Consider the following 17,640-nt stretch of genomic DNA (forward strand, 5'->3'; position numbering starts at 1 on the left):
TGCTTGGCTTTTATTAGTGAGCACTTTTGCAAACACGATTTTTTTCTTCTCAGAAGACCATTGTTTAGAACAGCACAATTACTTTATTAATATATGCCCCAAGCATGTGATGAACAGATGATAAATAAGCAGGAATAGATTACTTCTTGCCAATAAAGAACAATGAAAGAAATATAGCAATCTTTGCGCCCATAGCATTATTTTCAAATAGACTTCTTAAAAATTTATAACTAGTTCTTCCCCTATGTGCATAACAATATTAATGCATAATTCTAGTGCTTAGTTCCACAGAAATAAAACAAATACCAAATGCAAAACATTAATTTTTCCAAGTAAAAATGTAAAATATGTTTTAAAAAGCACATAGAAATATTATGTATTTTGGTAAATATTCTAATATTTATTTCTCTAGAAAACAATATTTTGACTGATATGTTTGCATTATTCAAGTCAGTAGTAAGTTTCGTATTATTGTATTTGTCATATGATGAGAAGCTTATCCTATAATGTTCTGCTTTTAAATTTTGTTTCCTGTTTCTTCATGACAATATTAAATTATATTAGGTACTATTTGAAATTGAAAATGAAGACTTGCAGATTGCTACAGCACCTAGTTACAATAGTCAGTCCGCCAATGATGCAGTGGTCACTGATGACCATTTTGTTACAGGTAGGCAAAAGCATTAGTCATTTTGTTGAGTTAAGCTTTAGCGTCACATCACTGTCCCACTTTTCTATTTTCATGAGTATCATAACATTCTTTGTAAAGAATTACTTGTTACAGTATGCAATGGATTTTGATACTTCATGAATTAAACGTGAGCAAATGCCTGTGCTTTTACCTCATTTCAGGATCAAAAAATTATCCTAGGCTTCAACGTCTTGATAGAAATTTGTTTTAAAAAGTACTACCCAAAAATGATTTAAATAACTATGAATACAAATGTAAGCCAGATTGGAGGTACTAAGCAGGTTGTGCTTTGGCCACAACTTCTTTTATATTTTTTGTAGTCACATTGGCTGGGAGTGTTTTGCCATGGCCTTTGCATGGTTTGGGGTGGAGTGCATCCGTTATAAAATCCCTGCTGATAACCACAGAAGACGTTCATCCTGAAGCCAAAGTGTAATCGTGAAATATAAGTTGGTAGAATGAACGTGATTGTAGCAGAGTCAGTCATTGTGCATCATGGTTATAAGACACGTCTGATAGAAAAGACTTGTGTTGTAGTTATGATTTCCTTAGGGATATACGTTGCTGGCTGTATAAGCACAGAATCCTCTTCTTGTCAAGACTGTTTAATGTCCCTCAATGTTTATTAGGAAATTAAATAAAAGGTTTGCTTGGTTGATTACAAATTTGTAGCTGATGTTGAAATGAGCATAAGCCTTACTCATTGTCAAGTAGAAGAAAAGTGTAGACAAGAATTTGAGCAGTGGGAGAAAAGACAAAAGGATCTTGAAGATGAGAAGAGGAAAAAGTGGAAAGCTGAGAGGGAAGCACAGGAAAAACAGAATGAAGAGGAACATGCAAGAAGGGTTCAACGTCTGGAGGAATTTGAGGCTGAAAGAATAAAATTAGAGCTTCTTCATAAGGTAATTAATGATATTGAAGCCAATCTGTTCCTGTTTGGACTATCTGAATTCAAGATCTATTGTGAAAAAGAGAGTACTATCCCAGACTGTATAACTGTCCTAAACTCTGTCTACTTGTGACAGCAGTGTGAGATGTAAGACATGTTTAAGTACATTCCATTGGGTTTTATGCTTTTATTGCTGTGATCAACAGTGAATATATTTGTTATGCTAATTTTTAAGTTATTCTTTAGGCTTTGCCCTTACTAAGTTTTTATATTATGACACCAGCCAAAGTACTGGAAATGAGAGTTGTGCTAAATTACTCACAAATGAAAAATGGTCACTGTGCCTTAATAGAAAATATTTACTTACTTTAGACATCCAATCCCAATTTCGCAGTTAGATGAAAAATCACAGGTGAAGTAATCTGAACCAAAATAATTCAATTCAGAAATGCTGGTGCTGTGCTTGATCAGAGTAAAAGCTTCCATACTCCTTTTTCTTGTCTGTGTCGGGGAGACTGGGTCAGGCTTAATCTACTGAGTTCTGACACAACAAAACATGACTCTGTGTGCTGACTGGTTGCATTCTCAGGCTGTCTAGCTGTGTTTTGCTATAGTGCATACTGAAGGATAAAAGGAGCATAAGAATGTGAAAACACGTAACCCTTACACATTATACTTGTGGCACGACAATCTTTTATTATTTAGCCTAAATATTTCTGGTTTGGGAGTTGCATTAACACTATGTATTCAGTTAACAAATTTGTAGCTTTCTGAAGAGGAGACCATCTTGCTCCCAGCAAGCTAATTCAAGTCACCAAAATTAAGGAAGGGCTTAGTAAGTGAAAAGACTCTTGATCTCTTAAGGCCAGCTCAGTATCTGAGATAGCTCCCTTTTCAACAGGCCACAAAATTGATTAGGTTTCCTTTGCTCTTTGATGTCATAAATCATTTTTGGATGTAGAATGGCTTGCTTTCTCTAGAAAAGGTGGGACATGTTCCCATTTGGACATTTTGGTAGCACTGTCGCTAGCGCACTCTTTGTGAAGGTGAGAGATGGAGGCTAATTTCCCCCATTACAGAAGGATCTAGACTTATAGTCTCCTGTTGTCTGAACAGCATGCACCTGAACATGCATGAAAAGCAGTGCTTAGCCACCTGGGAGACTTTGTCCAAGCTGGAAGTGCCAGTTCGTTTATACTGGTTCCTTCATATACTACTGTGAATTTCAGTTGGCTGATACTGATTTGTCTTGGTTCCACCAGGAGTTAAGTGGTTCTGGATCAGCTTCTGTTTTTTGGGTACTTACTGTCTGCTAATTTTCAGTCAGATGTAATTCCAGATCATTTGGATTTTTATTTTTTTTCTGATTGCGAATATGTTGAGAGGGGAGAAATGTGATTTATTTGCAAACAGTGAGAAAATAGACTTTAACTTTCATTTTCCTGTTGAGAAACAATTTCAGTGAAAAAAAAAGTCTTTAACTTTCTTGAAAAAAAATTCCTATTTGAAGGATAATATGATTTTCAGTAACATACTAGTGCAATTGTTCATGATATTTTCAGAGCTTTTGTTTTTGTCATGTTGCTATTATTTACCTGTAGTTTGAATGTTGGTTTCCTAAGTGTAGTTTGCATCTTCAGTAGTAGTACAGAATTTGGAGAAGGTTTGCGTCAGTACTGAGATGCTGACTCTCTGAAGGTATGCATCTGTCAGTACATGACCAAGTCTACATTACTAATCTGAGTGCTGAGTTGTTTATTTTGATCCTCACACAGCTGAGCTTCTCATTTTAATCCATGCATTTGCAAAAGTGAATTGTTGCAAAGTCAAGAAGATGGGGGAGACTGGAGAGAGTGTGTTTTGTGATGTTCCAGTTTTTGTACAATATTCACATAAGTTAATTTGTTGTGCAGAAACAACAAACTGCGATGGAAGATGAGTTACAGAAAGAAAAGAAAGCGTGGAGAGACAAAGTGATGCAACATAAGGTAAGGTTGTACAATGAGCTTTTGTTAAATGACTGTGATGTTACTATCATGTATTTGAGAATAAATGGTATTCTGGAACAGTTAATGCACCAGATTCTGTGTATTAATGATAACTAGGTGCCAACACCTGTCCTATTTTAAAAGGAGTTCAAGTCTATCCTACTTGTTTTGGCCTAGGAATTGATCATGAAGCTACAGTTGCAAATGGAAGAGGAAAAAAAGGCGTTGGAAGAGCAGAAAGCAAAAGAAAGGCAACATCTGGCAGAAAAGCAGAATACAGCAGCTGTGAAAATCCAAGCTAGATTTAGATCATTTTTAGTACATAAAAAATATGCTCCCATCTTAAAAGAATGGAAGGATGAAATAAAAAAGAAGCAGAAAATACTAGAAGAAATAGAGAGAGAAATGAGAGAAAAAGAGGAAAAAAGGAAGAAGCGAATGAAAGAAAAGAGGCAAAAGAAGGAAGAGGAAAAAAAGAGACAAGAAGAAATTGAAAGACAGGAATATTTGGAACAGGTGAGGAGGCGTGAGGAATATGAGAAAAAGAAAGAAAGCCTGAGATTTGAAAAAAAGCTGCAAATAAGAGAAGAACAGAGAAAACTAGGAGAAAAAAGAGCCAAAGCTGTGATGAGTGAAAGTGGAGAAAAGAACAAAGAAGACACAAAAAAGGATAAGCAGACAGAAAATACAAAAGTAATAACAGAACAGAAGAAGGAACTAAATAAGCAAGTAGAGGAACAAAAAGAAAAACAGACTGAAATGATGCATGAAACAAATAATTGGATGATTCCAGCTGAAAGAAATTTGACACCAACACCAAATACACTAGGCTCTGAGAAGAAGGAACACTCTTCTCCAGTAAATAATAACAACATACACATTAATTCAGTAACACATGTAGAAGAAAATTACTCACAAACTAGAGATCTTAATAAAGCTCCAAATAGTTATATGTCAAAGGGTGAATCTGTTAATTTTGGAGCTAATGACATGGTAGAAAATGAGGCAAACAATATCTGCAGCACTTCACCAAATGTCCAGCCAAATGCTAGTAATAGAGAAGTCAAAGATCAATTTTCTCAGCCTGAAACAATGGAGAAAACTGTGTTTCTAATGGAAGGTGCTAATAAGGAAGTCAGAGAGTCTTGGGACAGAATTGAAGATATGTCTGAGTGTTCCAATATACTAATGCTTCCTGATGATATTGAAAAGAAGAGGATAAACTGGATGAACACATGTAAATCTTGGTCTACAATATATGAAGAAAACCAAAGAAAGCAAGCAAGTATAAAAAAACGACCAAGGAAAAGTTCAGTTAGCAAGATGCCTCCATTAAGTACACAAAAGATAATTCATAGTGGCCCTTGGAGTACTCTGCAGCAGGTAACTATACGGAAGATTTAGAATGAAATGAGAAGCTATACCATCATATGTTTTTCAATTATTATTATTTTAAAAAAATTTGGTGTGTCAGCAGAATTATGTTTTGGAAGAGGAGGAGATTGTCATTGATCAGAATATAGATCTCAGTGAGAGTTCCTCTGCACAAATGCAGAATAAAGGCAATGAGGATGACTTTTGAATTCCTGTGATCATTGTGGAGCTGACTGTTGTACTAGTCTTCTGATGATTGATAGTATCTTATGTCTGTAAAAGGCAAGAGATCCTAACTCCTATTTTCTGCTAAATTAACATGGTTTTGCCTTTGCATGAGGGTCCTGCACATCTACCCCTTAAAAGTTTTGGGACTAGTCTCTTCCAGAAGCAAGACATTGCTGATCAGCTTATAAATGGTGTTTTGCCATAAAGAACATCTCTTGGTTCCCAGCACTTACTTATCTTACCACTTACTAACTTATCACTGTGTGCTTGCTCTGTGCTCTTGTCTAGGTATTCACTCTGAGATGACATACTAGGCTATATACACTTTTAGTCTGAACTGCTTTTGTCTGTTCTTGTCCACTCACTCACTCACTATTTATGATAGTGTCATGGGAAAGAATTCACACTATGAATTGCTTTGCTTAGTGTTAATCTTCCATCTGTTCAAATTCAGTGTCATTAGCAAGGCATTGGTTTTATTTATTTTAAGGTGGATGTTAAAATCAAACAATTATTTTCATAGTAGCTTCTCCCATTTAACAGATCAAACCCATCATTGCCCTTTTCCATACGAAAGGCTTAATATTAGTTGCTTGCATTTTCTAAAGGTTTAGTAGAATGTAGTTTTTTCTCTTTTTCTTTAAAAAGAAAATAATCACAATGTGACATTGTACAATGAATGTGCAATATACAAACAATTAATTTTATTTATCAATAAATGCATATAGGTCACAATACTTACACTCGAAGATTTGCCAGCTTGTAGCCTCTCAACGCTATCCAAGTGCACAAATCTTCAAGTTTTGACTCTGAGGCGCTGTGGACTAGCTGCGCTGGAAGGACTAAGTAACTGCAAAGACCTAAAATATATCAATGTGGAGGTACTGAGCGTATTTGATTCTTCATTATAACCCAGGGAGAACTACCAGTTTTGCTGCTTAGGTGCTTATGCAGTTGTGTCCGACTGAATACATAACATCTAGTGCCTCAAGAGCATAGGAATGTCAACAAAATACTCCCAAATGTTAACAAAGTTATACCTGCAGATTTGCAGTGTATGTAGCTATTTGCATTGTACTAAAGCAACATCCTGCAAATGAATCATGCTATTTGATTGCTACAAAGAGAAGTGCATAATAGTATCAGTCTAGGATTAGTGTTAATGTATTACAGTGATAGATCTTCATTACTTCAGTCTCTCTGATTCAGATGTTTTTTACCGTAGCAGGTGCACAGCTTAAGCAGGAGTAGGTAGAAGGAAGAGTCCTTTGCAATACACACCTTGAATATTACTTAAAATTACTCACATATATGCCCAAGGAACAGTATAGTGAGTTACACTAGAAGCATAATGTCTAGGTACTTCCTACTGCATAGTATCTTACATGGCCTTCTAAATTTAGTGACTAAAGAAAACATTTTACTCTGTGATGCATCTTACTTCCAGAACTTGACAATTCACATGAAACAACTCTGTTCACATTTTTTATTTTACATGTTTTAACAACACCAGTTCACAAGAAAGTTAATATGCCCTTATTATTTGTAGAAGTCTTCAATGTTTCTGCTTGCCCAGGTGTTCTTTCTGAAGTATGAGGCTTCTGTTGGTTTTTGTTTGTTTTTTTTTTTAATTAAATTCAGAGAGGAGAACTGATAATAACTATACTTAAAGGAGTGTTCTCTATCCAGTAACTGGGGCTTTGCAATAGGGCAGGTTGAAATACCTGTGTGTTTTTCTCTGTTTTTTTTATCTATTCAGAACATAATTTCTGGGTTTTGATAATTTCGAGTACCTCAAAACACAAGGGTGTAATACATATCTAAGCTGCCAGTCTTAATAACAGTGTTACTTATATATGAATTTTTTTTAGCTCAAATATTGTCTCTTACAGAATGGTTTTGGTTTTGTGTTTTGGGTTTGTGTTTTTTTCTTTTTTTTTTAATTTTAAAATGCTATGCTTTAAATAATATACAGCACTGCCTCACTGGGATATGTCAGGATAATTTAGTTAAGGAGAAGACTCTTAGATAGACTTTTACATATGCTTTATTAATAATTTTAATAATTACATATTTTGTTAATAATAATAATACTTTATACTTGCGCTGTGCCAGCTAATGTGGCAGTTGTCTTCCATTCAACCTTAATGAAGAAACAGCCTCTTTAATGGCAGTTGACAGAGTCCAAGATTGTTTCATGGGTATTTCTCACATAGCTAAAGTTACCTCTGTTTCCCTTGGACATTAATTCCTACTTGATATTGCCCCTCATTTCTGTTGATACAAAAGCTAACATTTAAGCCGTATCAGTTCTCTGATATGTGTTCTCTTAGCACCTGTTGAGCAGGTGAAAACCAGAATTAAACCACAAGGGCAGCAAATAGTGAAACAAAAATCCGAGGAAGCATTATTAAAATGGTCTGGTTAGAGGGATGTTAAAAAGAGCAAGATCTTGGGGGAAGAACATTAGCAGAGATGTTAATGGTTGTGACCAAAATACATCTAAATGCAAATTTTCACTATTAGTAAATACGATTCCAGCAAAGTTATTGCAGTCTTCATTAGTTTCTAGTAAATATGATGGTTTTGATGCAGTTTTTATTTCAGCCTCCCAGGATTTGAGAAGCGAGGAAAGCATATATGGAAAAGACCACTCTGTCCTTAACTTCTCCTTACACTTTTTGTTTCAATTTCTGGACATTTTTGGAGCCAGAATGAAGTTTGAGATACGTTTTTGCTCTATCCCAGCAGGACACAAAAGGCAGTTTCTATGACTCATCAATTTATTTTCTTAATGGAAAAAATAGAGATGCCCTTACTCCTAGCTAGAAGTTCAGGATAAAAATAAGTAATGATGACAGTGTACTATATTTTTACACTTAACTCTGCTATTTCACTTCAGATGCTATTTAATAGTCTCATTTTCTTTTATTGCAGGAAAACAACATTCAGACAATTGACTGTGAAAATCTAGAAAATCTCTGTATTCTGATTCTGAATAAGAACCATCTTTCATTAATTTGTGGCTTAGATGGCTGCATAAATCTCCAAAATCTTGAACTTTCCTACAATAGAATCACTCGAATTGGTAAGAAAATTAATGAAAAACTATTCCTATTTGTATAACAATATTTATGCTGTTTCTATTCAGAATTATACTTTGCTTGGATTCAGGGCCTGCCAGCTGCTAAGTAAGCCCAAGGAGAATGAGGAAACAGAATAGACCTGCATTTTAAAGCATACTCAACTTCACATTTATTTGTAGTACGGCTTAGCTACTGCCAAGTATTCCATCTACCCGGTCAGATAACTATTGTCAGCCAAAACGAACTGAAAATCTTTCTAGAAGGGCCCCTCATATTACCTGCACTAACTCAGTTGGAATACATGGTTAGCCTGAGTTCAGTTTATCTACAAAGGCAATTAATATAAAGCCTAGCCTTGCAACTGCAGTGAATTCCAGTGTGTTCCTGACTGACACAGTAAGTAGTTATAAAGATATCGTGTTATCTGTCTGAATTTGTGAACCATGCTAACGCTGGACCACGGCCTCTCTTTCTACTAAAATGATGCACATTTTGGCTCCAGACAGTTGTTCTATATTTCCCTCCCACTCTGGCTTTTCACTGGTGCTCGCTGCCCCAAAGCTAGAAAAAAGAGTAAGTCTAAGGTAAAATTGCGCAAATCATTTAGGCAGAGTGGGTGTGCCAACCCCTATTATATTTACAAAGGCAGTCTGTTATATTTGTTAGGTCCAGCAGTTGGCAGGCAACAGGTGTACCTTTAGCACGCAGTCAGCCAGTTAGAATTTACATGCACCCAGACTGCTCAACAGATGCATCAATACATGAAATCTTTCTGCCAGGAGATAAATGCTTTCTTTTGGACAGCCAGGAATTTTTCATGTAGTGAACAAGCGTTTGCCACTCTGCCTGTGCTGCCTCTCTGCTTGTACAGCCACTCGGACTATAAAGTACAGCAGGGGTAGATATTGTGTCTCAGCTTCTGGCAAGCCAAAAATATTGCATTTATATAGATTTGGTATAGATGTAAGCAGGATCCAGAGCCTTTTCTACTGACAAAAGGTCAGGAAAGCATACTGCAGTGAAAATAACCAAGAGCTTTGCTCTATATAAGTGGAGAAGCCAGTTTTTTGTTTTTAGAATGATGTGTGGAGGGAAGACCATTAGTGGTCCATCAAAAGCAACATTAACAGTTGAGAAAAAGTAGTAGTAAATTGCCAGATCATTACTTGAAAGGGAGCTTTCAATGCTTGAAAGTAGCAAATTTCTTTCAAGAAGGCAGCGGCAGCAGATAGAACAGAACTAGATTTAACAGCATCCCTATATTACAGGGGCCTGGGTTTTGGTGTATGATATACTGTGAAATTTGTAAAAGCCCCCAAAATACGGATGACTATTATAGTCTTAACAGAGATGAATCTTCAGAGATTTGTCCATTGAAATAAAATCTTCTGGTCAAGAAAAAAAATTGCATGTGATGAAGTAATTAATTTTGTATAAATTGTAACATGAAACCTGAAAAGGTGACCTTTTAGTTGTATTCTTAGTCTGTGCTAAATCTAAAGGTGTTACTTGGAAAGACTGCAGAGCTGGGAATGGAAAGGAGATAAAGAGATTTTGATTTTATTTGTCTTGATTTGCACTTTTAATTTTATTTAAAGTTTGTGGACATACTTTATTTTCAGGAAAATAATATAAAACAATTATTAAGCTGATAGATAAAACACATTCACATGAGACACATATAAAGAAATCGTTTTCACTGTTTAAAAAAAAAAAAAGACTGAAACAGTATGAACATGGATAATGCAATTCCTTGGTAAATAATAAGGCATAGCAAACAGGATGGGAAAACCTTAAAATGGGAAAGCTTGAAAAAAAATCTGTATATTTAGGGGATTTAATGTTGATATTAAAAATATTTTTTTGCTAATATGTGCTAATTTGGAATGTTAGTATTTGTGAACAGAGTTTACAGTACCTGAGAATAAAGCAACGTCACAGTTTACTGCAAAAGCATGTCAGTACCCTAATGAGAAACAATAAAATAAACTAAAGAAGCTTCATCTATATCCTTGTGGCCAGCAATGCTGGATAAGATTCTTATTCAAATTTATCTCATTTTATAAAAATATCTGTAAAATTACTGTAAGAATTACATACTATTAGTGGATGACATTTAGGAATGTGGCATCTGTGTGGAATGTGATATCTTTGTACAGGCCACAAAATCCCCTTGTACTTTCTGTTTTGTGCAGTGTGCTGCTATGTTTGCTGAGTCTCTAATGAATTTGAGTGGGTAAATAAACGTTCACAAAAATCAGCTTGGAATCTGTCTTTCTCCTCTTTAGAATTGCTTTGAGGATGTCTGGTTAAACCAGATGCATAATACAGGATTTATTTCATACAATAACATATTGGCTGTAAGTAGTAGCATAGAATACACAAAAATGGATTTATGGCTTTTAAGAAGTTATTGTATCCCCTCCATCTGTAAATCTTGCAGGATATCCGTTAGCAATTTTGCAAGCTGCAGTAATCGGCAATGTTCTCTGTTCATTCAGCTTTAACAAAGGCTGTGGACTTTTTCCGAAGTAAGGCTTATTTATGTTTGTAATACTTCTGTTTTAATAACTTATTGTAGGAAACTTCAAGCATACTATGATTTCTTTTTTCTTTTTTTTTCCTCCTCTCATTGAAATATAGCATCATTAGGGGAAAAATTGGAGTTGCCAGAAAACCTTTAAAAATAACAGTAAAAGTATAAGAATTATGTCTCAATTATGTTTTCCACTTAAGAATGCATGATCATAAATTAAGTAGTTGTGTCAGTAATACACTGAAGTCCAGTGCATATGTTTGTATTTGGAAGATGAATGCTTTACTTAAAATACTACCTTTCGTGTAAGAAAATTTGACTTGAGTCATAGAATACACTGTTGTAGGGTGTCTTTATTGCCATAGTATGGTGGCTAAAATCCTGGCAGTTCTAAGAATAGCAATGCATATCTGTGGACAGTCGTAAATGCTTCTTTGGACCTACTCTTTTTAAGAAAGCACATAGAGGGGGTTTTTTATCAGTCACCTTGCAGTTTTGGGGTATTTTTGTATGTGTTTTTTCATCTTCATATTCACTGTCGGCTTTGACTCCTCTTTTATCATTTATCTTTGTCACATATAAAAGTTACTTAGAACTGCACTGATAGCTGAGATGATAGTTTAAGATGGAGCTAACAGACTCCAGCTGCACTTTGCAAATTGCTAAGAGCTACTTCTATAAAGGTTCTCCAATAATCTTGATGAAACCATGTTTGTCAACTGAATGCATTTTCCCATATACTGCTATAGCTGCTGTTGGTTGCATCATATGTAAAACAGAAAATATCTTCTGGAAATGTGCAGAAGACTTTTAGGCTTATTTTTAATTTTGCATGTGTGCAGACAAAACATTAAAATACAATCTGTTCATGCTACGTTGTTCTCTCTCATGTGTGTTTCTGTTGGACTGCATTTGATATTTCCAGAATAGATTGTGATCCCATTGTATGTAGCCTTGGTATGTCTGTTCCAAATGACATTCGGACTAATTAAACAAGACAGATGAGGAGAAGGAGATGTAAAAAAGGTGCTTTGTGCAGCATGCAGAATAGGAAATTTCCAGATCCTGTATTAATTCCTTGCCTTTTCTTACTGTGCGTGCAGTCTCTCCTCTCTGTCCCACTCCAGACTAATTCAGTGCTTTTAGTTTGCAGTACTACTATGCTGAAAACTTTAAAGTGGAGATTTAAGGACTGCTCTGGGAGCTGTTAAACACTGAAACGAAATTATTTTGAGACCACTAGATGGTGCTGGTTCCTTTTTTATTTTTATCCGAGCATAGAAGGAAATACAGGCGGGGATCTTGCAGTCAGGATAGTATGTCATGGGGATGTTTGAAATTCTTTCACAATAATTAAAGGTTTGTATATTTATTTCCTAAAGCACAGTTTTGAAGTTACAGTATGGGACATTTGTTTTAGATTTAGGATGATATCTTTTTAATATCAGGCGATTGTGTTATTTCCAGTAGGTGCTTTCAATTTTTAAATTACTATGATTCGGAGGCCTATATTTGATTGGGTTTTTTTAAATGTGATGCTAGTTTTGGCATTTAATTTTTTACGTCTGTTTTCTCTTTATCATTTATTTTCTTTTTAAATTCCTTTTATGTATTCTCAATCTGTGGTGCAAACTGGTTTCTGGTCTTACAATCCATTTTATTCTTGGAGGACAATCACAAAGAATTCACCTCTGTAAAGCTCACCCTACTTCTTTTTGGGTGAGATAAAGGTGAGACAAAGTATTACCTGAAATAATCCTGTGAAGAATACATAAAAGAAAAGTAAATTCAGGAATTCCTTATTTTACATATGCTTTGTAAAGGCTGTCCCTATAAAGGAGTTTTACTACAGAGATACAGGAAAACTTCTGGGACCTGTAGCAAGTCAGATACATCAGTGTTATTGCAGAACATCTAGCATGCATAAGACCATGGAAAGACAGTGTGATTTTTGCCGTTGTAAGAGGATGATTTGGGAAAAATGTTTGAAAGAAATTGACGTTGACAGGAACCTTTTCCTTTGCATCTTTTCAGAGTAGAGATCGCACACATTCTTGCTCTTTACACTGTCTGTCAGGAATGAGTTTGTTGAGAGTATAATGGCTACAGAGATATAGCTTTATACTTAAAGGCACTCAACTTTCTTTAATATTTCTTCATTAGAAATATTTTATAACATAATTCCTTAAGCAAGCTGCACTTTAATAGAGGTGGTGCTGGCCTAATTTTTAACAAAATTTTTTCTCACCTTGCTGATAACTTAAAAAAAAAAAACTTTTAAAAATAAAATAATGAAAATTAACTTTTAAACATAAATACTGTTTCCATTCTAAGGGGTGATTTCAAGAGGGCTCTTAGCATTTCACAGAGCCCATAGGTTCTGAGTAGCAGTTATAAAGTGCTTAAAGCATAGTAAGTACAGTTTATCACTAAAAGAATGTTATGTTCCAACCAAAGTGCTAAAGAGGTTATGAACTGTCATTATTGCCTGGTTAACAGGATCAGAAATTTGTGAACTGTACACATTGTATATTTGATAGAGTGAAAATACATTAATTATTTTTAAACTTTATACAGGACTGATATTAATTGTTACTATAGATAATACAAATATTTCTTAGTACTAGAAAACCAATAGGTTTTATTTCGTTATGTCTTAATTCAGCTAAAATCTTTAATTTGCAGGTGGTCTGGAGTCATTGAAAAATCTTCAGCGATTAATTGTGGACCATAATCAGTTAATCAGCACAAAAGGTCTTTGTGAGGCACCTAGCCTTATTCACCTAGACTGCTCTTTTAATCATCTCACACAAGTTGAAGGCATTGAAAATTGCAGCCTGCTTCAAATTCTGAAGTTGCAAGGCAATAACCTCCAGGAGGTAAAAGTCTTGGTTTCAGAGGCTGTTGTGCGTACATCTTTATTAACAGCCATATTTTTCAGAATGCTGTTCACGTGCTCTTTGTTTTCTGTGGGATATTTTATGCTCTTAGGTAGGCTTTTTTTCCCCTGTTAGAGGGAGATTTTTTCAAAGATACAAATGGCTGGCAGTTAAGTATTTTCTTGCTCCTGAGTCTTTGAAAAATTTGCCCCTCAATAATTACATTTCCCTCCCTTGTTTATAGCATCTGCTCTTGAGTGTGCATTGTATGATGCTGATTCTCTGTTTAAATGTAATAAAATATTATTATCATTACATATAAGTAATACTTCAGGCTGATTTGATGTATGCTGATCCTTCAAAAGTTGAAGCTTGTGCTGCAGCACTTAAAATAGGAAAGTAGTTTGCTAACTGTACACTTAGTCATATTTACTGACAGTGATTCTCTTATGAAGGCAAAAGAGGAAAACCATTGTCAATAAGCAGCAAATAACTGCATGAATAAAATAGTAAGACTGTGGCTCTTGAGTTTGTTTTTTTTTTTTTAATTTATATTGACTGTTCAGACTAGATAGAAGACATTAAAAAATACTTATCACCTGATATGTAGGTGACAACTGATATGTATGACAACTGGTATTTACATAATAAGGAAATTATACATACACCCAAAATGTGTTTTTTGCTTGTATTTAGTAATGATTTATGAAAAGCATCTGGTAAGCATTCCATTGTTGTTTCTCTAATTTATATTAATTATAAATAACCATCGCTTTTCTATTTAGCTTCCAAGACTGGAAAATCATGTTCTTCTAAGAGAACTATATTTGGATGACAATAGCATTTCTGCTGTGAGAATGCTTTCTTTGTATTGGTTGCCTCTATTGCAGATTCTTTTGCTGTCTCAAAATAGGTAAGCAAGAAACATTCTTCAACTTACAAAGCTGATACAGAGGAATTTACTAACATAATACTTATCTGAAAGTATAATTCCCATTATGGTTAAAATATCACTATCTTTTCCAGATATTCTTTGAAAATACATGGTTGACAAGTAATGACACTGGCTACCTTTAGCTAAGAAAATTTGAAACAGTGTTAACTATGAAAAGTAATTTTTTCTATTAGATGTTATATGAAAATAATTTTTGAGCATTGTGGCATTATTAAAACCATGGTGTTTCTTTTTTTTTCTCTTTTCTTTAGCAATTGTTTCTAGAGTATGTCTGTCAAACTTCATATTTCACAGCTAGCTTATTCAAAACAGACTTTGAAGGCAACTACTAGAGTTAAAAAGGACAAATGAGAATGTTGGGTTTTAATTTACATACATATATTAATGTCCTCCAAAACAAGCGTATTTGCTTTGATTTTTCACTCTTACAGTTCAGTATGAAAGGCATGAAATAAAAAAGAAGGATCAAGACAAGCAGCGTAAAACTAGATCATGCACTCAAGTAGTCTAATTACTTTTCTGTTGATTTTCTAAGTAGAGTTCAAATGACCAGATATTCAGGAGTCAAAATTTTAATTTCCCCATTCCCACACACTTTTTCTCAATTTAAATTCTGCTAAAAAATAAGGAACAATTATTATAATTCTAAATGTGTTACTAGTAAAATGAATTTTAAATTGGTATAAAGTAATTATTTTTCTATACTGTGACCATTTGGCTCTGAACAAGATTGATCTCAGCTAGACAAATAGAATATACTCCGTTACACAGAATATACAATCTGAACTAATCACTTTAGTCTCCTGTTAGTGAAGAGGAGATGCTTTTAGTGTGATTCGTCTGACATTTTTAGCAGTTTACTTTGGGACTAATCGTACCCTACAAGTGCCTGTTAGTCTTCACTGACTATTAACAGAGTCCAAATGACCAGCTCGTATGTAGGTGTCTACATTTGAACAGATGAATCCCATCCCATGAGACATTATTTTCAGCAAAGTTAACTGTACCTGGGAGCCTGTGGGAGAAAAGATTTGTAAGACTGATTCCTGTTAGTACAAGGAATGTCCTTCATGGGAAATTAATATTATTTGCGTATATGCAACTTACATTTTTATATAACTTTTCAGATTGTTTTCATATCATCTCTAATGAATAAGTATGCGAGTAAACTCTTGGATGTAAATATAACACCTAGCTATATTTACAGAATCTAATCTTCAAGTTGCTGGGCTTCTAGGTTTTTGGGTTTCTTTGTTCTTTTATGAATTCTTCTGGCGTGTGGAGAAAATGTGTCCTGCCTGTGATTAACAAGAGCATTATTTGTTAAGTGTTAGATTCTGAATCACATGCATTGATGTAATTCATGTTCTTCGCTTTTTTTCCCCCTTGTCCTGTTCAGCTTTTTGTGGAACATGCAGTAATGTGGCTCTGTCTTCTTGTAGTTTCCTCCTCTTCCTCTGGTTTGTTTTGTGTTAAAACTGAGGTGTAGCTATGCGGAGCGTAATAAAAAGTTTGCAAAACTGCTTGAAGACCTCATGTGCCTGTTAGGGAGAGAACAAACTTAGGAGCATGGTCTCAGGCATAGCTTGAATGCAGCCTCTGGATCTAGCTTGTGCTGGACCTTATGTCACTTGCCTGTCCTGTGATCTTACAGTTTTTGATGTCCATTGTAGTGCTTATTCTTCTTTTCCAGTGGCTAAGCTGAGATGCCATGTTTGGTCCACTGCGTTTTTTCTGCTGGACTGGAAGAAAGGACATATTTTGCATCAGCAAACTGGATGCGCTGAGAATAAACGCAAACTTCTTCCCCAGACAATTCCCTTTCTTTCCGTGATGTATCTATAGCTTATCTCAAATCTTTGTGACAAACAGGACAAGATAGCCTTAAATGCATATTAAAAGCCTCAAAATTCCTGGCATTTCAGTAGCCTGCTCTGTTACACTCACTTTATGTACACTTATAAGCAGCTCCATATGTGTGTGCTATAGCATAAGTAACTCGATGTTCTATAGAAACGGTGAATGTAATGGAGTAAGCTGTTGAAAGAAAAGCTGTTTCTTTACTTTTATCCTACAGCTAGTGCTATTTTGTGAATTTTTTTCAAGTGTGCACTGAGTGCCATTTCCTTTTTACTGATTGCAGGAAGCCCATATAATGGTAATGCTGTGAATCTGTATTCTCTCTAAAAGTGAAGTACTGTGAAAAGAAAATTCTTACACTCATTTACAGGATTTTTTTATTCCTGAGATGCTTTGTCTGTATCATAAACCAGAAATTGTCAAACTCCAAAAATCATTTGTTTCAAACCTATGACCTAGCAACAAGGAATTGTAATATAACAGGTGGTGATTAACTCCTTCAAATATAAAAATGGCAGCTATTTCACCACTACTGCTTTTATTAAGTGTTTTATTATGGCTTTCACACACAAAGCATATACTCGGTCAATGTGCAATTGACCAAAGCCAATGATTAATATCCTCTTGACTTGGTTACTGCAGAATTGGGACTATGAAGATCTGTGCTCTATTTTATTGCAGCTGGAGAACACAACTGTTAAGGTAGTTTAAGAAAAGCACATTTCTTCTTTTTTTTATTCTGTTGTGGATAAAGATTTAGGTGTAGGAGATAAAAAGCTTGCCCCTAGGACTAAAATTAATATATATTTAATGTGTGTTAAGAGTTCATATGGTATTTATATTTACGTGTAATCCCACTTAATTATGTAGTTTGCTCATTAATGTCCTTTTCATTTAAAAGTTTTACAGTGAGACACTAAATCAATCTGCCGTTCAGGTAGACTTTTTTTTTTTTTTTGCAACTTCAAAACAGACAAATTTATCCCTTTTAAAATTTCTTTTTTAATATGGCATTAATGTGGCAAATTTTTTTTTACTATTTCTTGTTTATCATTAATATAACTTAAGTGTGATAGATAAAAATTTAATATTTAAAAAAAATGCAGTGATCTGCAAAAATTCAGGTTTTTTGGGAAACTGGTTCTGCCAGAATC

General features: G+C 34.7%; 1 protein-coding gene across 1 annotated transcript in view; it reads left to right on the forward strand.

The window, feature by feature from the left end:
* The window catches only part of LRRIQ1 (leucine rich repeats and IQ motif containing 1), a 110,028-nt gene that overhangs the window by 3,592 nt on the left and 88,796 nt on the right, over nt 1–17,640 (forward strand). The window contains exons 5-12 of the mRNA XM_074574473.1: nt 565–670; nt 1,364–1,593; nt 3,494–3,568; nt 3,746–4,951; nt 5,899–6,051; nt 8,108–8,258; nt 13,478–13,671; nt 14,457–14,584. Of these exons, the coding sequence (XP_074430574.1) occupies nt 565–670; nt 1,364–1,593; nt 3,494–3,568; nt 3,746–4,951; nt 5,899–6,051; nt 8,108–8,258; nt 13,478–13,671; nt 14,457–14,584 (2,243 nt within the window). The remainder of the gene's footprint in view (nt 1–564; nt 671–1,363; nt 1,594–3,493; nt 3,569–3,745; nt 4,952–5,898; nt 6,052–8,107; nt 8,259–13,477; nt 13,672–14,456; nt 14,585–17,640) is intronic.

Source organism: Larus michahellis, chromosome 1 (assembly GCF_964199755.1).
Source record: "Larus michahellis chromosome 1, bLarMic1.1, whole genome shotgun sequence".
NCBI lineage: Eukaryota > Metazoa > Chordata > Aves > Charadriiformes > Laridae > Larus > Larus michahellis.